General features: G+C 42.0%; 1 protein-coding gene across 4 annotated transcripts in view; it reads right to left on the reverse strand.

Annotated features, from left to right (window-relative positions):
* Positions 1 to 27,976, reverse strand: part of LOC142591222 (protein FAN-like) — a 116,637-nt gene that overhangs the window by 19,835 nt on the left and 68,826 nt on the right. For all 4 annotated transcript variants that reach the window (XR_012830408.1, XR_012830411.1, XR_012830413.1 and 1 more), the window contains exons 22-25: positions 26,653 to 26,752; positions 17,259 to 17,317; positions 11,520 to 11,587; positions 1,223 to 1,287 (exon numbers count right to left, since the gene is read on the reverse strand). Coding sequence is in view for 1 of the 4 variants with exons in the window: in XM_075703582.1 (XP_075559697.1) it covers positions 1,223 to 1,287; positions 11,520 to 11,587; positions 17,259 to 17,317; positions 26,653 to 26,752 (292 nt within the window). In the remaining 3 variants the exon portion in view is untranslated. The remainder of the gene's footprint in view (positions 1 to 1,222; positions 1,288 to 11,519; positions 11,588 to 17,258; positions 17,318 to 26,652; positions 26,753 to 27,976) is intronic.

Here is a 27,976-nt window from a genome sequence, read left to right on the forward strand (position 1 = left end):
CAAATGTGCTTTGAACGATGGCATGCAGCAAAAGCAAATTTCACGTGCCGTTTACAGTTGTGGTTACTGCTCACTGAGAAGGTAACGGCATTCATTAGCTATCACGGTGTTATGGTTTCAATAAGTCATGCAGCTGAACTCCTTGATATCCCTCCTCGAGGACGTCGTCCTTTCCACTCTTCGTGCTTACCTTGTTTATCTATTTTTAGTAACAAGTTGACTTAACGGCGGAATTGAGAGCATCACCCAAAATGTTGATTCCGTGGATGCCCTGAAACAACTTTTAGGCCGCAGAACACGACTGGAATGGCCGACTTCAGAATTACCATCTACTAGCGTCTCTGCTGATGTGGCCACAGTTACCAGCACACAGCCTATCGTCTATCCCCACTCTCGCACACAAAGCAACCCGTGAGTCGTAATTCACTAGTAGGGTGCGCCGATTGAAGGAATAGTTATTTGAACAACCATGCAAACTATTGAGCACCTGGTTGTTGCCTTACATGCTTCAACCGTCTCGTGCCGAACCAGTAACTATTACTTCTTTTCATGTTCAGGTTTGGCTCGGGTTTGGGTTCAGTTCCGCCCAAAATTGCGTTTCAGGCACTGTTTTCGGTTCGGGTTCTGTTCAATACCCTGGATGTTATTACATTGCACCTACTATACGGCACCATGGAGCTGTGTTTCTCTTGTTTTTCACTGATAATGTAAGGACTAGTACTACTCTTGCACAGGTTAAAGTCAAGTTGGTACAGCAGTAACACAATTCAGATAGATTGGAGAGAGTAGCTGCTTCACTGCTTCAGAAAGGCAAAGCTAATATATACAGAATTGTAGCACAAGACATGCGACATATTTAATGCACATTCACTTCTTTCAGAAAAACAGAGCTTGAGACACCACGTTCAGCAGACACAACTACAAAAGTGACAATGCACAAATACTCCTTTTTCATTTTTGACCAAATAATAATGTGCACATTGAAGTAGGGGCAGTATTAACAGCATAATATCAAGCACTACTATCGCTGTCTTTCAGTCTTTAGTAGGCAAACATAGAAAAGGAAGACTACATCAATTCAATCCAACAAATGGACGAATATCTTTCAATGGCCTAAAAAAATTAACAACTTCCTGTTCTGTTTGATCTCTAATTGCATTAGTTATATACACATACTACACTGAATCAACAAGACATTCTAGTTAAAAAGAAGGTTACTCACACATAATTATCCCACGATGCCACAACAACTGTTTTGTCATTCATTACGATGCACGAAGAGAGTGCCTGTAAGACATGAACAACATGGCACTGGTTCCCAATACGCAAATTATGCACTAACTTTGGAACACTTTAAATTATGCATTTTAACATTTAAGTACTTTAAGTGCACTTTTTACCTACCACAGTAGCTTAGTGGCTATGGCGTTGTGATGCTGAGCGCAAGATTGTGGGTTTAGATCCCGACAATGGCGGCTGCATTTCGATGGGGGAGGACTGCAGAAACGGACGAGTAACGTGCCCATGTTCAAGAAGCCCAAGTGATCAAAATTAATTTGGAATCCCCCACTATGGTGTGCCTCCTAATCAGATAGTGGTTTTGGCAGAAAAAACACCAGAATTTAATTAATTTAATGCACTTTTTAAGACTAATTGAATGCAATATATTCTGCCGTGTTCAATAAGAATTTGCCTGTCCGTGCAATGCTACATGTTTGCAACATTGCACATTACGCAAGAAAAAATATTGTTCATGTTAAAGGGTTACAAAGAACTGTAGTGAACCTGTGAAAAACCACTTCATTGTAAAAGAATAAATGGACAATATTATTGCAATCTTGTGAGGAAACATGACTCTACAGGCAGTGGGCCGGCAATGAAAAGTGTTTATATTGCCAAAAGATGCAGGTAAGTGTTTTGTATGCCCTTTGAATTGCACTCTCAGACACATCCACATTTGCAACCATGTGGCACCATGTACAACTACATTGGCAGTTTCCTTACGGAGTAGGTTGATTAAAAAGAGAATTTCAGCCACTGATTACTTAATTTTCAATTTGTTGAGGTATGATGATGATGATGATAGGAATTTATTGGGGAGTGGCCAAAGAGTAGTAAGGCTATGATAAAGACTGCCATTGATAAATGACTAATGATTATAACAACAAAAATGAAAGACGGCTGTATAGAGGCCTAAAAAATATTTGTTGGAAAGTGCGTAAATATATTCTTAATAAAGCTAGACAATAATACATGACATATGCTATGGAGAACTGATGACTGAAAATATGGAAAAAAAAGTAATGTACAAAAATATGTTACTACAGGTGGCACTACTGCCTCACCAAGGCCCTTAAACTGAAGGGCCCAGAGGCATGTGCTATACAGGTCGCTACTACTGCAACATCAGCCTCTCATCAGAGGATGTGCTACGAATACCATGAGCTTATAACGTGCAATAAATCGACATCTTGTAAAAAATGTTAAACTGATTTATGATCAAAAATTGGTTCTGCTCCAAGAAACATTACCAGATCAAGGGAAATGTGGCATCGGTACGCTAGAGGGAAGTGCTTTTTTTCGTTCAGCTTCTTTTTCCGAACGCTCCACCAAGACGTGTAGGACAGTCAGTTTCTCACCACACCTAGCACAGAGGGGAGGTTCACTACCAGTCAGTAGGTAAGAATGAGTACTGTATGCATGTCCTATTCTCAGTCGACAGGACATGACATCAGTTTGTCGTGCTTTTACCGAAGGCCAATTTCGTATGTGCTGCCTAATTAAAGGAAGTTTACTAGAGGTTGCTCGGCTGCCCAAATGTTGTTAAAAAGTGTAAGCAATGTAATTAGTGTGCCCGTGTGAATGTTCTTGATTATGTCATACATGATCCCGTCTGCTCCCGATGCAGAGCTTCTGCAGGCGTTCAATGCTGCTCTAAGCTCAGCAATGTTGAATGGACGGTTATATAAATCATTTCCTATGCATTTGTGGTCCAGTCTCTTGCATTCCTCTATTTCTTTGTGTGTAAGGAATGTCTGTGTATAGTGTACAGAGCTAGATAGTACTGAAAATGTTTTCGAAGAGCGTCTGCCTGGTCTTCCAACCTGTTTGCTTGATTATTTACCAAGGGCAGCGGATACAGTTCCTGCACCTTTAGACTTCTGAGCACATTCCACACGTTTGTTTTCCGGGGCCGTATTCTGTAGCGGTTTGCTCTGGAACTGGTTCGGTCTGGCTGTTACGTCTGGATTACGTTACTCGGAGAAAGAGTGGAATGGGGCGGCGTGAGGGGAACCAATCAACGAGCGGCGGTCTGCCGGAAGATCACGTCATCATTTTCGTTTGTACTTGGGGGACGGTATAGCAATTGAAGGATGTTGCTGGTTTGATAAAAAAACATTGGTTTGTATAGAACACTTGCAAATATAATTTTCAGTAATAAATGTGAGCTTGCGGCGCAGACAGCTACTGGGAGTTGTAATTTTATTTGTGTTGTTTTCTTATTTAGTCGCTAGGTGGTGTGCGATACGTTATGCAAACAACCTGCCTCACTTTGTTTACGTTTTGAACTTGTTCGCGCGCCAAAACTGAAACGATCTCGTCGCATAAGGACAGGCGGCTGGGTCCTCATGTTTCAGCGAGGCAGCGCGAAATATTCATTTCATTTGTCGAGGAGAACCCCTACCTAGCAAAGGCGTTGTGTGTGTTGGGCCAGCAGCTGACGGCGGCTTTCTGTTGCGCCGTGGATGGGAATCTAACCCATCCTTTTTCTTTGCCCACAACCGTAATGGCCTTGGCGACGGCTGTAATGATCCGGCTGACCGAAGGCTGCGACAGTGCAATCGCTTCTTCATTCCCGATGCACTGTTGAAAGCTCCCGGTGGCAAAAAACCGCAGCGCGCACAGCACTTTCATCGTAGTTTCGACACCGCAAAATCTTTGAGGTCCGAGATGTTCTTCCAGCTCATCGCAAAGACGTCGCACTATGTCTTTGGAGAGCCTAAAATGCCTTCGAAACTCTTCGGCCATGCCGAATGCGTCGCGTCGTTGCCTCTCGTCGCGTCGTTGTCTTTCGGCGCTCTCCAGCAGCCCAACCAAAGAAGCCGCCATTGCCATCTCTGTCTCGTCTCGTCTAGGTGCCAGCTCGTCAGCTGGCGCGAGACTAGCCGGCAGCCACGGTTGCCCTAGCAACCCTCAACATCATGCTCGCCACCGCGCGCCCCTCGAGCGAACCACTTCTCCGCGGTTCCTCTCGTAGCAGGGAACCGGTTCCCTTCCAGATGATTGACAACCTGTGTGATGTCAACAAAATTTGTCGTCTCGCCCACCAGGGATGACGACAACGAAGCGCCGACCAATGGCAACAGCCAGACCGAACCGGTTCCAAAGCGAACCGCTACAGAATACAGCCCCTGGGTATATGAATCGATTCTCGAAAGAAACTTCTCCCAGCTAGCCTGTTGTCGCGTGTGCCTACCCTGCGACTTAGACTGTTTGAACAGGACAAAATTTTCTGCAGTTGGGTATCGGCACAGATTGCTCCAGGCTTTGTTTTGCTTTTTTTCTGAGCTTGTCTGCAGTCATTGTTCTACCAGAAAACTAGTCTTCCACGTGAACAACCTTTTCTTTTTGAGGGATTAACTTTTCTGCTGCGTCAATGACAAAAGCGGCAAAATATGATGCGGCATGATCTACACTGAAATTATTTATAAAATCTCGTTATATGTACGTGGATTCCTTAAACATTTCCAAATGGCTTCGGCTAGTTTCCAGCAAGGGACATGCGGAGAGGAGTCATGTTGGATTACTAAATTTAGCATTAGTGGGAAATGATCACTTCCAAATGGATTTTTAATTACACACCATTCTAAATCAAGGAAGACAGAAGTGGAGCCGATCAACAGGTCTACTGACGAGAATGAATTATGATGAACATTATAACACGTTGGTTCCTTCTTATTGAAGAGGCACGCACCAGACATTAAAAGGAAGTTTTCAAATGAGTCAACCTCTCACGTAGTATTGTGAGTCTCTCCACATTGTGTTGAGTGCGTTAAAATCTCCCACGAGTACGTAAGGCTTGGGAAGCTGATCAATGAGGTTATAAAAGTCCGCTTTTTGGAGATGATGGCTCGGGGGTATATAAATAGAACATGCAGTGACCAATTTATTAACAAGAATGGCTTGAACTGACACTGCATCAAGTCGCGTCTGAAGGGCGACGTTTCGGCAAGCTACGGACTTGTCAGCTACTATTGCTACACCACTGCATGCGTTAACCTTGTCACCGTCTTCTCGGAAGATGGCATAATTTCGAATAAATTTAGTGTTCCTAGGTTTCAGATGTGTCTCTTGAACACACAGCAACTTTGGATTATGTTTGTGTAGAAGTTCTCCAATATTGTCGAGGTTATGAATGAGTCCCCTAACATTCCATTGTAGTATTTGTGCCTCCATAATGAAGGAAGTGTTTGTGCTGTGTGCTTAAGAAACGAAGATTGGCTCACGGGCCCTTTCCGGACACCGTGACATGAGGTTTGCCTTTTCTGGAGCAATCGCGAGAATCTTGCCACTCCTTAGGTGCTGGCAGCACCGTCTGGCTGGTTATTGTGCCCATCGCCTCTTGCGATCCACTGGACACGCGCTCTTGCGAGCGCTGTGTTTGAAAGTGAAGGCCTTGTCTCGATGGTCCCTTCTGATTGGGCGGCAGAGCAATGCTAGCTGCACCCACCAAGGGGGCGGATGGCGCCGCCTGCGGCTCACTGGGTGCGGGCCGGACAGTTGCCAGTAGCCGTTGTGTCGCTGCCCCTTGGTGTTTCACACCAGCAAAGCTATCTTTGGGCAGGTATGACACCCGCCTGTGTGCCTCCTTGAATGAGATATTTTCTTTTACTTTCATAGTGACAATTTCTTTTTCTTTTTTTCTATGATGGGCACGACTGCAAGTATGCAGCATGCTTGCCATCACAGTTCACACAGTGTGGAGTGCTTTCGCAAGTTTCAGAGGCATGGTTACCAACACTACATTTAGCACATGTCTGTCAGCCTCGGTAGTTCTGGGATCTGCCAAGGCTGACAAAGAGGGTTTGGAACATATGGTCTGACACATAGCTTTACATAGCCTGTCTCGGTTGTCTTGGTCAGCATGCCTGAACCAAAGGTAAGTATTAGATGCTTAGTTTTGATCTCCTTGCCGTCACGTCTTAGCATAATTCGCTTAACATTTATCACATTTTGCTCGCTCCAGCCTTCCAACAATTCAGCTTCTGTCAGCTCCATTAGGTCATCATCAGAGACAACTCTACGGCTGGTGTTCATAGTTTGGTGCGGGGATACTGTCACTGGGATTTCCTTGAAGGAGACTAGGTTAGGAGGCTTTTCGTGTTGTTTTGCATGGCGGAGTTCCAAAAGGAGATCTCCACTAGCCATCTTTGATGCCTTGTAGCCTGCACCAAGAACTTTGGTGAGACATTTTGACATGAGGAAAGGTGAAATCATTCTCATGGTCTTTTCAGGTTTGTCAGAATGGATGACATGGAATCGGGGGCAGTTTTTTAATCTGTTGCCAAAAAATTTAAATACATATTCGGTGCACCCTTGTTTCTGAGGGCAATAAATGAGGGGGGGGGGGGAAGAGCTTGCTATTAGTAATATGGAGTTTTTGGCAGCAGTGCCAGCCGCCCACCATTGAGCCCAACAAGGGGCGTAACAGGGTTTGTGTTTAAACAAGGCCTGTCAACGCCAGCTCTACACAGCCGCTATAACCAAATCTGTTATAACCAAGGTTGACTATCCCACACAAGGTTAACTCTTTCTGCCTGGAAGAATTGGAAGTAAGGGGAAGCCAGGAGAAAACAGAAAAGATGGAAAGCGAGAGAAAGACGAAGATTGGAGGGAGAGAGAGACAGGAAAAGGCAACTACCGATTTCCCCCGGGTGGGTCAGTCTGGAGGCGCTGTCTACGTGAAGCTAAGGCCAAAGGGGCATGTTGCCTCCGCCAATGGGCTGTAAAGGTCCAAACTCCCGCCTTGCGCTCAAACCCATGGATCCTGTTTTCCCCGGACACGGCTAAGCCACTCACGGTTAGACACGGGAGGGCCCAACCGTCTTGTGCTCGGGTATGTGGTCTCGCAACACATTAACAGCCTGCTAACGCTGATACCCTGTGGGGAATTTGTTGAGGTACACAGCTGGGCCTCAGATCATACTACATTCTAAACCAATGGTGCAGGTGACAAAGGCAGGTAGTACATAGCACAAGAGTATCACATCAGCTTACAAGAGTCGTTTGTTCATCAATATTTTTTTTCTCTTCAGTCCTTGTGTCAGGCAGTGTAGAATGCTTTACTGAAGAGAGCAGGTGAACAGAAACCCAGACCAACTCTTTCTGTGCCAAAGACAAGTCTCACTCATCCAGTAATTTTCTTAAATTTATTTGAGTTCCAAAACAAGTGGCAGTTGTTCGATCATTTTCGTGTGCAATGTGTACTACTGGATGGTACAAGCTTCATAGAAAACTTATTTTTTTGTGGCAGGGTTGGCAGAAAAGCAAAAGAAGTCTTGCTCCTCTAGGTCTTAAAGACGGCTGCGCGGAGAAAGGCCCGGACAGAGCAACAACAGCTGCCTTTTTCCATGCCAAAATCATTACGTTTTTGGACGTTTGTTAACTTCAAGTAAACAATTGCACATGGAAACCCCTAGTGAATGGAGTTCAAAGCTTCACCTTAGCACTGGGGATTGAAAGGAAGAGTTATTGCGTGGACACAGCTTGGCAAAAATACTTTGCTGCTGGTGCCTCTGTGATATTTTTTTAAAGGGGCCCTGAACCACTTTTTATTGAAGTGGAGAAAGGTATTTGAAGTGAGAATAGGCTATTTCAGAAATACTTTGCCGCAAAAAGTACTTCAATGCGTTCAGCAGAAGTGGAGTTATTGGCAATCAAACACAGCCTCCGCTGTGCTCCCGTACCTTCTTCAATGCCTTGCACTGCGAAGGCTACGACGCAGTGGGGTGCGCCCACAACGCTCAGCCTTCTTAATGTTACCGTGGCACACAACTCAAATTTCATTCTGGATGTTAATGTAGACGCCACGACTTCTGCCTGCGGTGCCTACGACGCGCTAAACATAAGCCAAACGCAGCTGTCCTCAGCGAGCCGCAGTGCGCTTAGCTCGTGGACTCATGGTGGCACCCCGCAGTGGCTGCAGTATCTACGCCATGTAGCCGATCACAGCATGATGTCAGCTATCGGCCAATAGCAGCCGTCTAAGGGAATGACAAAATAAAGCATTTGATGACGACGAAATAAAGCATCCAGGAGAGAGTGAAGACAGGGCCTTTTGTTGAAGAGAGAGTGTTTAAGAGAAAGGTGACTTTGTGATCTGTTTGCAAGCTCTATGCACCGTGTACGACAGCAAAAATAGGCTGAGATATTCACAGCAGCATATCCTAACCGCGGACTATGTTATTTCACCAAGCCCATGAGGTGGTTCAGGGCCCCTTTAAACAGTCAGGAATGATGCATTACATGGAGGACAACAAATGTATGCTTGATTTTTGTTCTAAGAAATGTTTAGCTTCATACAGACTCTTTCTGCCATGCCTACCTGCAACTCAAAAAGATTAAAAATTTGACATTAAGAGACAACAGAAAATAACAAACGAACTGCTGATATAGCAATAATGAGAGTTGTTCACAACAAATGAGTCATAAAATGAAAACTCAAATATTTGGCGACATCCTGGTAAAAAAGATGTAAGTGCATAAAGGACAATCACATAAATGATAAGTTGTGCAGGAACACCAGAAACTCAGGCTCCATCCCATAATTATGAAGCCAACAGCTATCTAACAAAGCAAGAAAAGTGACAAGATTTTCGTGACAGTACTGCTTTAATTTTAGCACAAGATGACTGCTGAGACAGTTATGCTGTTATGAATGCATCAAGGAAGCTTAATTCTTCAAATGGGGCATGCATTTGAAAGCTAGCAATTTCAAGATACACTGGATCAACTAAGAACCTAGGTTAGTGCATCCTGCTCCCAAAAAATTTGGAGGAAACTTAAGCTTCACCTTTAAGAATGGAATGCGATAGTATTCAAAGATCCACCAACTGCTTCTCACGCTTCCCGGCAACTGCACCTTATGTAAGTGTAATGTTTACTAGCAAACACTGGTGGCGAACGCTATGCACGAAGGCGAGCTTTCTGGCAGACCCGCGGCCTCCTGCATGGGCTGATCCCATATGTAGTGCGCAGCCACAAAAAGAAAAAAAAAAAGAAAATTACATCATTTTCAGATTTCTGTTATTGTTTCACACTCTTCTTATTAAAGTCTGAGAAGATTTAACATAAAAGACACACGATGTCGGTGTTTTGTTTCATGACATTTGTTTGTGGGCTGTCCATATATATCTTCAGTGTCCTCGCACGTGCGCATTCACATATTCAGTGTCCCTCTTTTTTTGTTCCCCTCTCGTCATGGCTATATAATCAGCCACCTGTGACTTCAAGAACAGTTGCAAGTAGCGCCTTGTCCCGTCTGTATTTCTTCTTGTGTGCCGTCACTATTGGCACTTCACCTATTGAAAGCTATGCACCAACTAGCCCCACAACGTGTTTTACTGCAGTATCTTTCTCAAAATTCTGAGGAATAACTTTGTCAAGAATGTAAGACAATGTATGCACAACTTTAGCGATAGAATAGTGTGGCAATATAACCCGCATATACCACACGTCATATAGCAAGGTGTATACGTATACTCAAATATATATGGGAATTTTCACTCACGGACAACTCCATAGAGACCGAATTTTCTGCAACACATAGCCCTTAATGCTACTGCGTTAAAGCCACCCCACCACCAAACTTACAGAAGTTATAGGTGAAGAAAGGTTACCTGTAGCAGTTCCCATATAGTACCCTTGCCCCATAGCAATTCACTCTCGTGAGGATTGTGTAAGTAATGATGCAGTGCTACAATATACCTAGCTGTTTCCTGTCGAGGTGCCTAGCATCAGGATGTTTTATGTTAAACAGAATGCTACGATGAAGTGTTTCCACTTTTTTGCTAATGGGTGCGCTTGGACAAGGTAGTTGTATATCAGTGCAAGGAAAACGAAGCAATCATAACACTACAAGGCTACAAGTTTGTTGCAGTCAGTGCTATAGTGTCTATATGTATATCGTTTGTCTTAATTTTAATGCACTGTTTTCCTTCCAGGCATATCAACCTTTCGGGTTCAGTGTTCTATATGTTGAATGACACAGATAAATTTACAGATAACCAGGAGGAAGCTACTACTGAGCATAAAATTGCAGTACTGAAAACGGTTATTACACATGGAGAAAACCACCAAGAGTATGAAATTTCAACATGCAGCCATTAATGGTCATTGTAGATAAGGAGTAAAGCATAAATGGCCACTATAGCTAACACAGTAGAAGTTCTCGGATGATGAAGAGAACATGCGGTGTAAGATGAAGCGAAGTACAGAAAATTATTTTGTCAATTTACAGGTCATCTATCTGACCAGCTCCAATTTCACAACAATGCTATCTGACACTGAGGCTTACTGGCATCACTGATGCCAAGGGATTTTCTTGGAGCAACAGAAACTGTTTGTAGAGTGCAATACCTGTGAAGTCACATTAATGACCAGTGAAGTCCATCAATGGGTTCATGCACTCACCAGCTTTTGTTTCACCAGTCAACACTACTCTCCCTAACAGAGCATATCAGTGACACATTGAGCTGAACTGCCTAAAGTTCAGTGGTTAACCAAATGAGTACTTTGGAAATCCACAAGATGTAGCAAGATTCACGAATAGGAAAGTTGGCATCTACGTGTAGTAGCTGTGAAGATACAAAGGAAACTCATGCAGGCTCCTCAGAGAGAGAGTGTGAATTGGCAACTCACCACATCATTTAAGCTAGCTTCCTAATAAGCTGTTTGTAGAGTGCCATGGAAAAGTGGTAGTGCAAGGTAAGATCATCCAACTAGGACACATTTTTCTTCAATTGCAGAAGTTTCTTTCCGAGGAAACCACATAGCTTTCATTTATAGGTTCATGCTAATTTCAGGTGGATGATGTTAACTTTCACTCCAGCAACCGAAATAACATTTAAATCGGATGCCTTTTGCAAAGCATCTAATATGGTTCTTGAAGCACAAACACCAGTTTCATTCTCGACATAACCTTAGTTTTTGTAACCGATACAAATTCAAGCTCACCTTACGCATTAGCACTTGAAATTATGGTTCCTAAGACAAAAAAGTGCTGCAAATTTTTATCTTCTCCAGATGGAAAAATAAACATGCTGCCGAGATGCCACCCCTCAGCAACAGACACTATTGAAAAAAGTGAACACAGCATTCCCTTTCTTCAGCAATCACTTGGCTTTTTTTGCTTCACTTGCCGAATCTTAATTTAAATGTTTCCATGATGAAACATTCTGACCATGACAACTAGGCACAGCTGTAGAGTACTCAGAGTATAGGTAACACAAGGTCCTCACCATATGGGATACACTTGCACTCCTAAGCTGCTGCTTTTGCTCAAGAGAGTACAGCTTAAGAAGGCTGTCTGAAATTAACCAGAAAAGAAAGGCAGAATACTATTATGACTTACTGCAAGAGCTTAAAACATCTGACCGCCAAAGGCCTTCACCTATTATGCAAAATAGTCAAACAAGATAAAGAGACATATTTAATGCACTTTATTTTAAGAAAAAAAGTGATTACCTAAAGATAGTATGTAAAAAAAGCAGCAGTTAAAAACACACACCAAACAGAGAAATAAACAGAAAAATTGTACTCTGCACACAAGCTAGGATAAAACAACACAGTAATCTCACCAAAAAAAATCAACTGTAATGATTCCAAGTAAGCCACTGTACCATAATAATTTCACTGTGTGCTTTGACACATCAAAATACTGACTAACAAGAACAACACAATAGCACTAGTGCTTATTCTCAAAGCTTATGAGGAAACCACACACTGCAATTCTTTATGTGTGTGTGTGCTGTGAACACTTTCAAGGTTTGGACAAGTGAACTTTCATAGCACAACAGATAGAACACCTTTCTTTTTACCACATTTTGCGCAGCATGCATTTGAGACTTGTACAAGACAGTGGGTGTGGCAAGTAGTCTTCATTTTCATTCAGTGCAAAGTGGTGATGAGACAGATGCTGTACAAACTATCTGCGAATAGAACGAAAAGTGCTTCAACTGCAGCCCGCATGCTAACATTAAATTTACGGACTATGTTGTGATGAATGATTGTTGTTGTGATGTTGTGCCAGCTGGTTCATATGTTGTGATGTGATGAATGTTGCCAGCTGGTTCACTAGCATCTAATTCCGAGAAGTTCCTGACAGCGAAAAGCATGCTTATTTGGATGAAAATATAAATCCCACTGCAACCACTGCTTAAATGCAAAAAACACAAGGCCCTCACTATTTGAGAACAGTTTTGTGCAAGTCCTCCCGACTGGCTGTGAACACTCATGTGTAATACAGTATAGCCGACGATAGGTCAAAAATGAATTCACAAATACTTTTTAAAAGGGACACGTATGCACACACTAATGGATTAGACCTGTTCTGACTCTCCCTTCCCTTTCTTGCTATGTACACCCCTACCTTTGCTTAGCTCGGGTGCTGTGGCAGTGCAGCCCTTCTGACCTTGAGGGTACTGTTTGTGGAGTACAAAAGATACCCATGTCTATGAAGGAGAATAACCTGGCCTTCTATGGTGCAAATTGGTGTTGGTGCTTTTGTGATGATGAAAAGGTCCTCCTTGCAATTCCTTTTCAAATTCCTCAGTGTGCACATGCTTCTGTTGCAGGCCATTTTCTTCATCCCCACAACTAACAGCACTGATTGTTCATGTGTGTGTATGACTGCAACTTCGTTGTTGGTGAACAGCTGGTGCACTCGCCCACAAGAGAGAATTTTCTTGGAGTGCAGAGCAAGTGCAGCATGCTTTTGTGGAAGAATACTCATTCATCCTTGACCTATCACTGGCTATAGTTGAAAAAATGGCACCTTCATGCAGATACAATAAACAAGCGTAATAAATTTTTTTTACCAACTAAAAGTACATGATTAGCAGCAAGCATTTGTTGTTTGTTTGGTTGTCTATTCAATAAATTGACGTTCACATTTTCAGCCCGTAAAGTGTGAATTTACTCCGTATCATTTTTATCAAAGGTAAAGTTCGCACCGACATTTGGCAGATGTCTGCCTAGTTGGAGACAACTGAATCAAAAAGAAGGAAAACTCCAACCAAACTTTATTTTTGTTTTGTCAGAAACACTTCCTGCTGTTTACTCTCAATGTCTACGAAAAGTTTCTGCACGCCTGTCTGCACACCTGTCAAAGCACCTGACAAAGCACCAAAAATGCATATAAGCAATGCTACGCCTCACGCTATTTCACCCCTGAAGAAGGAGCTGGTCAGGCTTCAAAACATGGGCTTCTTAAAATAAGTTTTGGTGAAGCTTCCCTTCTCTTTAATTCATGTAATTTTTATTCCTGTAAAGATAAAATTATAGAGGGAAACAACTTGATGCAGCGTTCAGGGAATTACGAGCCTACAAATCAGACTCCCTGCTGCCACTAACTCATAAAATGTTTATGCAAGGTGCCAAGTTTGATATGCTGTTAAACTGTTATAACAAAATCGGTTATAGCAAACTAATGGATATAATGAAGGTATCGCACTTCCCTTTGAAATTTCCATAGAAGCCCATGCATTTAAAATCTCAGTTTATTGAAGCAAAGTTTACAGCACATAAATAGAACAAACCTTTTTTTAGTTCATAATGAAGATTTGCTGATAATTTCGTGCACATTAGGCTGAAATCTGGCAGCCCACTACACTGTGAGTAACTCTACTGGTGTAACTTGCGTTCTGCCAGTGAATGCGAAGAAGCGTTTTTGCAACAAAGCTCATCTCATAAAAAAAAAACTCCTCTCATTATAAATGAAACCAATGAAGCACATCTATATATGAACAAAAGGCTCAGAAAAAAATATTTATGAATTTAAGCACCATCTAACATACCAGTTCAAGGTGCCCCTTAGCTGCTAGTTGCTGTTAAAGAATAAATTTAAAATTGCCAAGCAATAATAACAACTAAGAGATGTTCTACAAAGCCCTCCATTTTACTGTGACTGCATCCACAAACACTACAGATGGAAATGCCACCAAAAGCACAAATAGAGTTACTGTATAGGCTCCGGTAGGGAGCCAGAGTTGCGCATCTGACTCAACTCGCCGCTCGTGCCGCTATTTGCCAAACGCAGCCACATGCACAGAAAGCATTCTGCTTGCAGGAAAGCCCACTTCACGGCTGTGCCAGTGACGCGAAAGCTGGCTGCACCGCCAGTCGCAGTCGGGAGGTGTCATGTGCCACGTGTGCCCGCAAGACGCCGAGGCTGGTCGCATTTTGCAGTCTTGTCAGCTGGCAATGAAGCAGGATCGTGCATGTTTTTTTAATCTGCTGTGTCCATTGGTGTTGCTTTGCTGTTGCAATCTTTTTAAAAATTGGTTCGTGCTTCACTCTCCATAATCAAACGATTGTGATTACTTGCAAACATTCCTGTTGCGTACATTTTCCCGGCACCAATGTTCACAATCGAGAACACAAAAAAATGACCCGATAGAGTTGACCTCATTTTTACCGGTTCATGCATTCCCGGAACACACGATTTTTTGGCAACGTTCAGTACGTCGCCAAACTTCTATTGTATGATACGTTTTCTGGCTGCTAGCTCCCCTGTAAACAAGAAAATGCGTGAGGCAGGCGCGATGATGAACAGTATATAGTGGCCCGCCACGGCAGGTTCACCACAATACTCACCTGCCTGCCTCACGTGAAAGTACCGGTGCGCACTCAGTTTATTATTTTGGTACCAGCAAATCTTCTCCGGGGTCGTCGCAAGCGGCACTCACAGCTATCACCGCTAATCATATTGCGATAAGCATCTTCGCCTATCTGTTTCACAGCGTGTGGTGCCGTGGGAAACGTAGCGCATGCTTTTAATGCGCGATAACCGAAACGCGATGCCATTCTCTGCTGCAGACTGCGATAGTATACGCTTTCCGGCCGCTAGATCCTATGCGACCAAGAAAAGGCACGAGGTGGGCACGATCGAGAACAGTATACAGCCGCCCATCTCACGTACGTGAAAACGATGGTGTGCACAGTTTCTTATTTCAGCACCAGCAAATCTGCGGCCGGTTTGTCACATGCCGCATTCACAGCTATCACCGCCAAACCTACTGCGATAAGCGTCTTCACCTATCTGTTTTAAAGTGCGTAGTGCATTGTGCCATTGGCAGTGTACTGCACACTTTTAGTAGGCGATAATCCAAACGTGCCACCTTTTTCTACTGCAGGCGGTGCGATGTGGGCATAAAGTTTTGCTTCAGCGGCATTCGGCATAGCCCACCAGTTTCAGTTTCCCGTCGCCCTCGTAAACCACGCAATAGGAAAACAACAAAACAGGTCTCCGGCCACCGGAGCACCACCAGCTCGACGTGCGTCGGCGTCTCGTGCCGCAACGATCCACACGATGCTTCGCATTACGTAGATATAAACAATAATTCAGTCTGTTGAATTTTTTTTAGTTACTTTGGATAGTATGTTTTCCCGGTTAATAAATTTTTTTCTTCATTTTTTTTTTAAGAACTATGATGGAGGTTCTACTGTATATCTGCTTATGTTTCAAATGCCCCCATGCAGTTACTTAAATCGCATGCTAATTACACCACGCAAGCAAAGTAACATGTGGCAGGTAGGGCATGAAGAAATTATAAACTTAGCAGTGCTGTGAGCATTTCTTGGATGCAAAACAATCCATATATAATGACCTGGCGTGAAGCCATGCTGCAAAATTTACTAATCGGGTGCTTACATTGCTTGTGTCTAGGTTGCCCCAGATTTTTTTTTTTCTGAAAATACTGCACTAAACATTTTATGTCATACATAAACAAAAAGCAGAATGAATGAACTTTTTATGCATAAAAGTTTTATGAAAGAGATGTATGTCATAAAAAAGACAGATTCCCAGAATCAAGACTGTGGGATAAAATTGAACAAAGTTTGTAAAGACACGCTTATACTTACTAAGAAAAGGATGTAACAAAAATTATGAGCTATACAAAATGTATTACCGCCTAATAGGCACTATCTCTGAAAAAATCGAAATTTTTCATTGAACAGGTATTCCACTACAAAAATTTAACTGCAAGCACTACAGCAGGGCGTGCCGGGCTGCGGCCGCGGATGTTCCGGGCTGGTTTGCGTCGTCATTGCTCTCAGAGTCAAAGTCCAACAAATAGGCAGCATCTTGAGACTCACTGCTGCTCGATCCATCGATAAAATCAGCCACAGATCCATGGGAATTGCGACATCTACGATTTTTCGAAGCACGTGTGCCACTCCTGGAGGTGGCCATCTTGGCTTTCTACTTTGACGATTGCGGAACTTCGGAGCGCATTCAAAAATTACTGCAGGGCGTGAAAAAATCTAACTGCTTAGAAAACAAAAATGTGGTTCTCCTCCTTCATGTCCAATGATGCAGTGTGTCCGGGAGCGGTGCGTAAGGTCTCTAAAGCAGCGTTTCAAACAACCGATAGTGGGCAGCCTTTTTTGCTTTCTACTTGGACAATTGCAAAACATCAAAGCGCATTCAAAAATCCCCACCTGGTTGGAAAAAAACGAACTGCTTAGAAAACAAAAATATAGTTCTCCTCCTTTATGTACGATAGCATAGTGTGTTCATGAGCAGTGTATAAGGTCTCAAAAGCGGCGTTTCAAACTATCGTTAGTGGGTTAACTATGTCCTATGGGCATGGTACGGAAAGAGTTAAGCACACAAGATGGTGCATCTCCGTGCAACTCTGCTACCTTTGGTAGCATATACAGTAACTCTAGCCATGATAAGCTGTAAAAGTGATCTAGTGGAAGTGATATCACTGAAACAAAATGTGTTGCAGTAGGGTTTGTGAATGCCGCAGTGACACTTAACAGAGTGGTAGATTGGAAAGAAGCACAATCTGGACTATCACACAAAATGACAAATTTCTGTGCACGTAGACAATATAATACACAAATAGGATTATATGTCAAATAGACAATTAACAAAACCTACATGATCAATTAAAGCAATGAGTAAAAGAAGAAGACCTTAGCTGTAGTGAACTTTTACACAGACTTATGAACATAGCCCAATATCTTACCTTGAGAAACTGAGAAGACATTGCCTTTATTGGCTGAAAAGCACACATCTGTCACCATTCTGTAAAGAAAGATTTGTTAGTTTATAGTTCATTTGCAAATAACAAGCTCTTGTCTGCACATACTGCTCTCGTTTACAGAAAGAGAAGAATCAAACACTACAACCACACAAGGTGTTTGACTTATGTAAGAGTAACCTGTAAGAATAAGAGCAACTGATTGTGTTTAACCCAATAGGAATATGAGGGCTGTGAAGGCCCTTGAATAATATAAACTACCAGGGGTTTTTCAACACACTCCGAAGTCTCAGTACAGAGGTGCTTTTGCATTTCTCCTCCAATAGAATATGGCTGACAGGGCCAGGAGCCAACCATTATGTGACCGCATGCTCAGTAGCGGCATTCCATAATCGCTGAGCTGCTGCAGCAACAGGGTGTCTACCAAGTTGACATTTCCAAATTCCCTGAGTTTTCCAGGTTTTCCCTGAGTGCCTTTGCACATTTCCCTGAGTGATGCAGAACTATGTTTTGTGTCAAGACGGGCTGAAAACATATCGCCTGATTCTGTCACTTTCGAGTAAGCGCATGAAAAAAATAATAAAGCGACTTACTCCAATTTGAATACTAAGGAGTAGTGTTTATTCAGAAAGAGAATAGAATGCAGGGGTTAGTAAAATGCACAGCAAATAAAGTGTCTTCGAAAAAAATTGCAAATGAAGTCAGACATTCACAAATACGAATAAAAAGGAGATGCACATAGAAGCAAATATATTCGAATATGAGCTATTTCTATCAACTGATAGCAAGCTCAGTGGTATGAGGCCCAAACTCTGTCACAATTGAGATTCTCTCTCAACCACTCGTAAGTCAACCTCAACTGTCCTGACATACTCTCAGCCCAAGCATGACGCCCGAGTGTTGTGTTTCACTGCTTTAACGAGTTTATTTTGGTTTGGATGAGGGACACCTGCATCTCGGCATCAGCCAAAACTTTGTTTTTTGAGCTCAAGCTCCTTCAAAACGGTGGCAGCAAGCTTCCTTTCCCGTTTATTTCTCAATGGGTACATCATTTCTGTTCTTGTCCTCCTTCTGCCACTCGTTCGCCCCAAGGACCATTTGAAGCATTTTGGTCAGTTGCACAGGCCACGGCCGATTTTTAGAACTCCTTAGGGGTCGCGAATATGTTCGAAAAATCGGCCAGTTGGAAAAAAAATAAATGCGTGCCATTTACTGCCCTTAGGGGCTCAAACCGCCACAGGCACGTTCGAAAACACTCTGAAGGCCTGTCGGTACACATATTAGGCATATCGGCGCACGTACTGTGACAGAAAATACCGGGTGCACGTGTGTATAATTAAGGAATACATACTGTTTTCCGTGGCAATAGCCCCTTCCCACGCTTGTTATGCTTCACTGCAATACTTTTGCGTATGCTTCACCATGTAACATTTCTGTACAGAGGCGAAGCTAACTTTCGGGAACCGGCATTATGCAGCGCGCCGTGTTTTCTAAGTTTCTAAGCCAATTGCGAGGAACCCAAAGGCGGAGTCCGTGCCATTGCTGACAGCAGCTAATTCTTTTAATAAAAAACTCGGCACCCAACGGCAAGAAGCTTCATAGCGAACGTCGAAGCAGCTAGGCCTAGCGTTGCCGCAGTGGTGGCAACGGCTGCCAGCGGATCCGCGTGCGAGAGTGCCGGTTCGAGGTGTCGAAGTAACCAAAACGGCGGCGGTGGTGCCTTTGATTACCGCCGTTTCGGACTTGCGGTCAGGGCATAACGTCCGGAAAATCGGACGGCGAAGAGTTCTTGCGTCCGAAATTTCACACGTTCTGATAAGTTGACTCTATGGGGTACGTGGCGGTACCGCGAAGCCGTCCAAATTATCGGGAATCCGCCAAGTCGGTCGTTGAGCGCACACTGGCAACTCCTCCAGCCGACGACAGGGTGTCAAAGACGATTCATTACGATTCCTGTCTGTTGCTCGAGCCAGCATTACCGCGACTTTCGACGCTTTCAATAAAATTGCCGCTAATTTTCCCTGATAGAGGCCGAAATTCCCTGAGTTTTCCCTGACTTTTTCCAGACTACTCAAGATCTCTGAGAATTCCCGGTTTTCCCGGTTGGTAGACACCCTGAGCAGGTGCAGTAAGAAAATTGAAAAGACCACTGAAGCAAAAATGCAGGGTTGTTGAAGCTCAACAAGTATGAGAATTAATTTAAACTGAGAATAAATGTTAGTGATTTTTATCTATAGACTCAACACACAGGGAAATGGCCAAAATGAAAGCTGCCGAGTGTTATGGCACCTAAGGATGTAATTGCAGAAACTTGGGCTGGGACAATGTAACAATTCTATTTCAATGCTATTCCGCTTCGCATTTCATCAGTAGTCATAGTAGAACTCCGTCCATATTATCACCACGATTGGCCGCTTGCGAATGGTGTAGGACAAAAAAGGAACAGAATTGACTGAATGAATGGAATATCCTTACATTATACCAGCTTTGTCTTGAAAAATTTTTCATAGCCTAAAGGATAGTCATGAAACCTAAGTATTTTGTGGCAAGACTGCCTCATGCTATAAAATTTGCTTGGCAGCGCATTGATGCTTAACAGCCCCACAAATTACCTCTTGCCATAGCATGCCCAAATGTGCACAGCCGTAGTGTAAGCAGCCACAGCCTCCCACATTTCCAAAACTGTACCACCAAAGTTTTGAGTAAAAAGCACCAGTGTGTCTTCTAGTACATCAAAACATTTCACATATATACAATTAGAACGATATAAACAGTTTGCCAACTATAGAGAAAAATACATTTCCATTTGCCCAGCATGAAACGAAGTCTAGAGGTTGCACAGCACATTTATTTTTGTCCTCTCAGTTTTGCCCTACTTAGGTGGGGTATACTGTATCTTAATATCCTGGTATCAAAAGATGAAAAAAAAAAAAAAAGAACTAGTTCCACCTGCATGCATGAAACTGACCCTGTGTTATTTCAAATGACCTTGTGCAAAACATATTTTCTTTCTTGCATTCTAGTCAATCAGTTAAGATTAATCAACTAACGTTGTAAGTAGTAGTAGTAATTACGAAGGGTTTCTTTATATCTTTATTAGGGGTGTGTGAATACTCAAATACCACCAAATCTAATTGAATAGTGAACATTTAAATAATTTGATTCACGAATCGAATAACTACTAGTTGATTTTTTTCAATATTCAATATACTCCGTGTAGGGTCCTGCGCAGTGCCAAATATTGCTTGCGCCGCGGAGCCCCTTGTGCTCAATGCTGCCCAAGCAAGTGTTTCACTTTGTTTTCAGTGTAAAAGGAGTGCTGAGTGCACCACGGATGGGCCGCCCCAGCTGACGTGGCAGCGGACTTAGTCACTGTGAGTGCTCCCAGACGTTGGCCTGATGCGAGGATCGCACACACAGCGCCTGAATGCCGCAATTTGCAGAACGGCGCCATGTAGGCTGTGTGTGTTCGGCAAGTGTCACGCAAACTTGTAGTGACCCTCCAGATTTCAGAATCCCTGACAGGTGGCAAATCAAGCCAAACCTGACAATGAAACGGTGTGGACAGTGCCTGCTCTTTTAATGTCGGCACCGACTATGTGTGGAGTGGTGATCAACTTACGTGATGTGTAGTCTTTTAGTCTATTGTGCAGGTTGGCCTAACGATAACCCACCTGCCATAAAGTTGGGATAACTCTTCTGTATTTTGGAGAAAAAATGGAAAGCAAAGCTTTCTATGCAATAAAGAAAAGACTGCTGCAAAACACTACTATTAACCTGAGAACCTCACTGGTAATTAGTTTTAGAAGCAAAAAAAAAAAAAAAAGCACTCAATTCTATTCAAGAGATTTTTTATTGACAAAAGAAGTTATTTTTCAGACCTCCATATATCAGAACTGAGCTGTAATCAGTGCTGGAATACTAATTTGGTGTTACCTTTATTAAGAGTATACCGTACTATATATTTTGATTTCCATGTACTAAGTTACTGATAAGCTTGCAACATTATTGTTATGGAATGCTCGAAGACTCCTGAGTAGGTGCAGCGCTATATTTTCTTGCCCAAAATTTGTAAGCATTAAATTTTATGAAAATTTTCTGATATTAAATATTCTATTCAATATTCAGCTTCTTTTTCTTGATTCAATTTGCTATTCGATTCAGTATCTACGATTCAGTATTCACACACTCCTAGTTTTTATGCATAAACATTTGTAAATTATAACTGAAAACGTGTAATTTTACTGTTTTCATCCTGCTAGCATTCATTATTAGGTTTTCCCCCACCCATATTAACCAGAAAGCTCTTGAAATTTTTATAACACTCCATGATGGTGAACTTACGCTTACACTGTCAAAAGTGTTGCAAACAGAGGAGTGAGGCTTGAGAAGATGGCCCACTGAACACATTAAAGCAACAGTGTGTTGATTACTTCGGTGGATGTTACACCTGTGTTGGCCACTGTAACAGTGTGACACTTCAATTCAAAACCATTGGTGAGAGCTTGTAATAGCCTGGTTCTTGTAAAGTCCTAATCTTTAGCATGAACTCAAATGCACAATTACTATTTGCCATTTCATCCTAACAGTGGTCCAAATGAGCGTAGCAACCATCAACAAATCCACACTCTCTTGCTTCAATGGGCCCAATGGGACAGGCCAATAGTCATGTTTTGCTTTCATTTTTTTTCCTCATTTAACAGTGAACTTGAGACACACAAGTTCACAACTTCTGGGTAGTTTTCCACTCCCACATGCTACATTCAATTCAGTACAGGAATAAAGAAAACATGAATGTACCATGGAACAAGTAATAAAATTTCACATGCCAATCTACAAATGCCAATCAAAGACTAATCTAAAATGCCAATATACAAGTCTGACACAGAAACAGGCCCCTCAAAATTAACGTATACATGAAGTTAGTTAGACAATTAAATGATCCCTTAGTATACAAGCACCCAAAGTTGCACAAGGTATGTGTGAATAACACAGCATTAGCTTCACTGTGTAGACCTATTTTCTTTCTTCTTTTTTACCTTGACGCAAGTTGCATAATACATTGCATAAGCAAGCAACATGCAAGTTATAAAGAAGTTCTAAAGCTGAATACAATGACATTTTTGACAAATATTCACATAACACTAGCCTATCTTAAATCAATACCTAAAAGCACTTTTACAAAAATGATGTATCAGGAAATGCTCCGACATGACAGCCATTATTTTGTTAAAAATTGTCATGTTATGCATTGCTACATGAAGTACAAGCATTTATTCCTTTTATCATGTCAAATATTCACTTGAGCAAGAAGAATAAGGAGACACTAGTGGCTGAATTTTTTTTGGTCACAACCAGTGCTGGGCAGTATCGAAGATGCATGTATCTCAGGTACTATCTTAGATACCCTTTGGGTATCTTATCTGTATCATGATATGTCTGGTAAGACCTGTATCAGTATTTCAGATACACATGAAAGAATGTATTGTGTATTTTAAGATACGAGATACTGGCTATCACAAGATCACTGTGCAGAACTATAAAGGTTGGCTGAACTCAGCTTCCCAATCTGATACTGCTGCCATACCTGAATAAAACTAAAGGCAGTGACATTTTTTTACCTTTCCACCAGAGCCCTCCAGTGAGGGCAGGCAATGAGGTCTGCGCGTCCCTAGTGGTGCAGAGTCACGTAGTGGCGCTCACGCCACTTCAACAAAAAAAGAAACCGCATGAACGCCTGTGTGCAGCCGCCCTTCTTTTCTTTATTTTTTTTGTTTTGTTTTTAGTTGCGTCGGTGTCATGACACTTGCTCGAAGTCGCTGTACTTTGCTACAGTGATACCGCTATAGTGTCTGATGCCACTATAAAACACGGGGAACGCGGGAGATGGACATTCAAGATGATGAGCAAAACATGAACAAGGTGAAAGCAGGAGCCAACGCTTCGACAAGTTGACTTGTCATTTTCAAGGCGACGTATGCTTTCCTTGCCACAGTATATATAGGTGGGGTTCTTCTAAAGGGGAGAGGGTGTAATGTGGTAGGGTGCGGCAACGAGGGAAGGTGTGTTAGCGTGTCGAATTGAGAGTAAAGGAATGCTGTGCACAAGGCCAAGGCCACCCCCCCCCCCTCGTCTGTCAACATAAGCGTGTTAGCCGGCGTGTCAAGGGCGTCTGACAGGCCGGCTGGGAAAAAAAAAAAAAAAAAGAGAGGAAAGGAGGGAAAAAAAGGGGGGGGGGATATGCCAAGAAATCAAACTAAGTGTTGTTGCTTATAGCTTGAAATTTAGCATAGCAAATAATTTCTAAAGCTCCCTCTGAAACGTTCATGCCTATTCGTTGCAATGTCTTGAACTTATGGATAAGGTATGATTCTCTGTATTTTCTTTCTCGTTCAGAACGGAAATCTGACTGTAAGATGTAGTAGAGTTTAAGTTCATCAAAGTTATGACCTGGTTGGTTGAAATGTTCGGCGACGGCTTTGGGAAGCTTTTTAGCTGTGTCCGTGCGATGTCCGTTTAATCGACGTTCATTGATTGTCCTGTTTCACCGATATATTGTTTCTTACAGAAAGAACATTCAAGCATATAAATCACATCCGAACTTGTACAAGTGAAGCTAGATTTGACTTCATGACTAGCTACTTTGACTTCGACACTATGCCACTATAGTGTAGTTATCAAAGTTTCTCTGGCGTGGTGCTGTGTTACGAAATCTGAAGAATGCAAGTATGGTATTGCATTGCTTCTAGTGGCTTTTGCAAATCAGCAATTTGAAGGATCTCACAGATGTAATTTTGATTTTTGTGAACCAAAGTATGGGTGGCGCTGCTTCCAGGAGAATTGTGCATAAGGTGGCTATTTTGTGCACGTGATTGTTGTTCGCAAGCACCAAAGAAATTTGCTAATGTATCGAAGTATCTCAAGATACAAACGGACAGGATCGTATTGAATACAATAATTGTGGTAGTATCTTGTATCTGTATCTCAAATACTTGTTGCCCGAGTATCTTGTATGGTATTATGATACAACTGCAAGGTATCTTTGCCCAGCCATGGTCACAACCCTATGAATAGACAATGAAGCTAGAGAAGCATTGGGAAGTTAATTGTTATGTTTAATTGAAATGTAAATATTGTAATATCACGAGATCCCCCACCCTCGAAAGAAAATCTACCCCCGTTTTTAGCATGATTTGCTATTTTTCCCAAAACACCGAAAAATAGCACACTTCTCATAATCCCACTGCCCAGGAATGGTGGTGAGGGGCGAAGGAAGGCGCTGTTGCCATCTTTAGTGGTGACCACAGCAGAAACGAGGTCAGTTAGCTACTGCCAGAGACGAAGAACAATACTGACTGGGAAGGTCAGTCATATCTGGTTCATCCCCTTTTGCTGCAATGATAACCTTGGCAGAAGCTAAGTACCATGGGAGATAAGCAAACAATGCTGAATAGTCTCCAAACTTGCAAATCTTGGTCACTTTGTCTTTTGTCACAGAGCAGTAAGGACGTCAGGATGCAAAAGAGTTTCACGATTGAAAACAAAGTAGAAGCAGTCCAATGGGACCGGAAGACTGGCAGCAATATGAGCAAGACCACCTGTCAATTTGTGGTGGACCGCAAGCAAATGGAACTTTGGAACTCGACCTATGAAACTATGCTGCAGCTATGCCACGGAAAAGGCAAATTCAAGAGCTCTATGGACAATGCAAGGCTCATATTTTCTGAGGAGGTTTACTCGATTGTACAAAGAAAGTTAGCTCACTCCCTCTTTTCACCCGGTTTGCTCAAGATTTTAGGTGGGCTATATCTCGGGATATTACGGTACGTAGATATTGAAATGTAGAAATGAAGGATACTCTGCATCTTCTGCCTTGGCTATGGCCGGTGCTGGCTAACACTTCTATGACTAATCATATGAACAAATAGTGCCCAAGAAAGTGGACAAGATGATGGCCCATGGCAGGCGAACTGGCATACCACTGCATGCATAACGCGGAAGATGTGGATTCGGTTCGCACATACAGTAACTTATTTTTGTTTCTAAATTTCAATTAAACCGAACAATCAGGTTTCTTTACATTTCTCTGGCTGTTAGTTCGTATGGTTGTGAATAACAAAAGATCGAGCCCTTATTTTCCTCGTTTACTGTTTAGTGAAGGCCTCGAATTTGGCTTTATTGATGCCATAAGGCAGCATACGAGGGTTTATGGCTAGTTGCTTGCTCCTAAGCTCACATACTATGCAACACTTGGTGTTAAAAAGATTGTTTCAAATCTGCAACCTTGGCCGTGAACACACTGGATAACACTCTCAGGGATAATTTTGTGCACAAATACCCTAGAAAGTGGACATGGGTATGCCACCGGGGTAACGTAATTCATGAGGCATTGCATGTGCAATGTGGAAGATAAGGATGTGGTTCCCACCTGCAGTAAGCTTTTTTTTCATTTATCCACTTTCACTTTCTTTACTTAGTTAATTATTTATACATTTCAACTAAGCATAACAATTAAATATTCACTTGTTTCATTGAAACTATGAAGAAGAACATATTTTGGTAGTTGCAATAGCTAAATGTCCCTCAAGTGTCTAGTTTTTTTCTGAGCAAGGTTAATAAGATAAAACAACTAGCGTATGAAAGAAAAAAAAGAAAAGACTATTTTCCATCTCCTATCTCTTTTCTTTCCTTACATGAAATAGTCAAGAAACCTTTAAAACTACTCAGTGCTGCATAATACCACCCGACTGGCAAGCTTGCTGTTTGTATATCTACCACTTTATTTAAAGTGCCTTTGCATAAATGCACTCGCCGTGATATTTAAAGCAGCAGTAATTCAGTAACAGTCAATTCTGTTACAATGCAAGCCAAACAAATAAGAGGCACAAAAATGGCATGTTTACGAGGTGTGACCAAAAACTCTGGACATCACTTTCGTTCTACAAGAAAAGGGAAGGGCAGCAAAGTGACCTGTGCAGAGTGGTTGAGGACAATGACCCCTATTTTTTATTGTGCTGAGTGGCACTGATACGTTAGAATTTGTAGCAAAACCAAATGAGTTGAACCAAATAAGCATCAAATGCATATTTACAAATGTCAAAACAACGCACTTGCAAGTAGCACCAATCCTGTGTGGTTTTATGAGAACTTCGTATATGCTAAGTCCTTTATGGCATCAAAACACAGTTTTCCATAAAGCAAGTACTAATAAGACCTTTATTCTAATTTATAATGTTGGAAATATGAGGTAATCAATCAACATCACTTATAGCATTAAAAAAGAAACTGTGTCAACAAAGATAAACCAGGTGCTCATTTTAACTTAAAGTGCAATATAAATATTTCTTAAGATCGCTGTAGCGTTTCACAATTGATTTACTCTTTGTGAAGCATGTGCTCCGCCAACTTAGTCAGATCCGTCATGTTCCTCTTCCAGGCAAAGAATGAAAGCGAAGATGTCCGATCTCTTGTAGCAGTTTCTAGAAGAAAATCAACAGGCAGGGGAAATGAAGATGGAAAGTGTTCTGTGAAAGCAACTTTTCAACTAGCTGATGATTGTGCCGACACCTTTGTTAGAGGAAGATGTGCCTCAGAAACCTTTTCTAGTTTTTAAGAAGTTTGTCATTTCATAATGAAACAATGAATGTTTCTTTGTTCTTTTCAAGCTGTCTTATGTTTCAATGTAACTTTCATACTTTTTCTTTTATGAGGCAAGCAGCAACAAAATACATTTCTTATTGACACTTCTTCAAGTGCGAAACTTTTTAAGTGCATTAGTACTATTGAGAAAAAGATTAATTTAGCCCTTAACCATTTATCTTCCAAGTTCTTTCCTTGTAAACCAAATGAAAGTTCCCTCTCCCCCCCCCCTTTTTTTTCTTTTTCAGTGTTTCGCACATAATGACCTCATTGAACAAATGTTAAATGCATAGTTTATTCCTTGTACTCAATGAAAACATTGAATAATAAAATCTGTTTTGAGAAATTTTTCTTGCAGTACATAAAAGTCTTCAATAATATTATCTCAACGCATGACAACAAAAATGTAAACTGCAAAATAATATGTGTGAGTACCAAAAGTCAACACTAAATGGTGGGATGTGCAGATGCATTCGATGCGTTCATGGTGAACAAAGCAAAAGAAACTGTGGCATGGACAAGTAGGATTCGTTGTTTGTGATAGTCGTACAAATTGGTAAGGCAAGCAGAGCTCAGGCTTGGGGTGTTGAAGTTAAGCAGTTAGAATTTGTCTACACTGCATCAACTTTTTTCTTTTAAAGAGTTGGCAATACTGAATGTGTGCTTATCAGACCCAAATAAGGAAAGTATAGAGTTTTCTCTATGTGACACACACACAACAAGAAAAGTGCAAACATGACTACATCATTGCACTCTATACAATATAGGCACAGAGTTTTCTGCTGATATAACTATTCTAAGTACGTAAAGCCTACTTGAAAAGTTGAAAGTCAAGCAATACTCCAAAATGGGCAAACTGGACTCGAGCGTCGTGCCAGGCCACTGAGACCACATGCAAAAATGGGTATTTCCTATTATCCTGCACTAGAATGCGAAATTCACTGGCAACCCAACCACAGCAAGAAAGTTTTTCGTCTCCATAAATATTGCCATAGCTGCTGGCACCTGCAGTGTCAAGTGAACAGTAATGTGTGCATGTGAGCACACACCCATGCAAACCACCA

This window comes from Dermacentor variabilis, chromosome 1 (assembly GCF_050947875.1).
Source record: "Dermacentor variabilis isolate Ectoservices chromosome 1, ASM5094787v1, whole genome shotgun sequence".
Lineage (NCBI taxonomy): Eukaryota > Metazoa > Arthropoda > Arachnida > Ixodida > Ixodidae > Dermacentor > Dermacentor variabilis.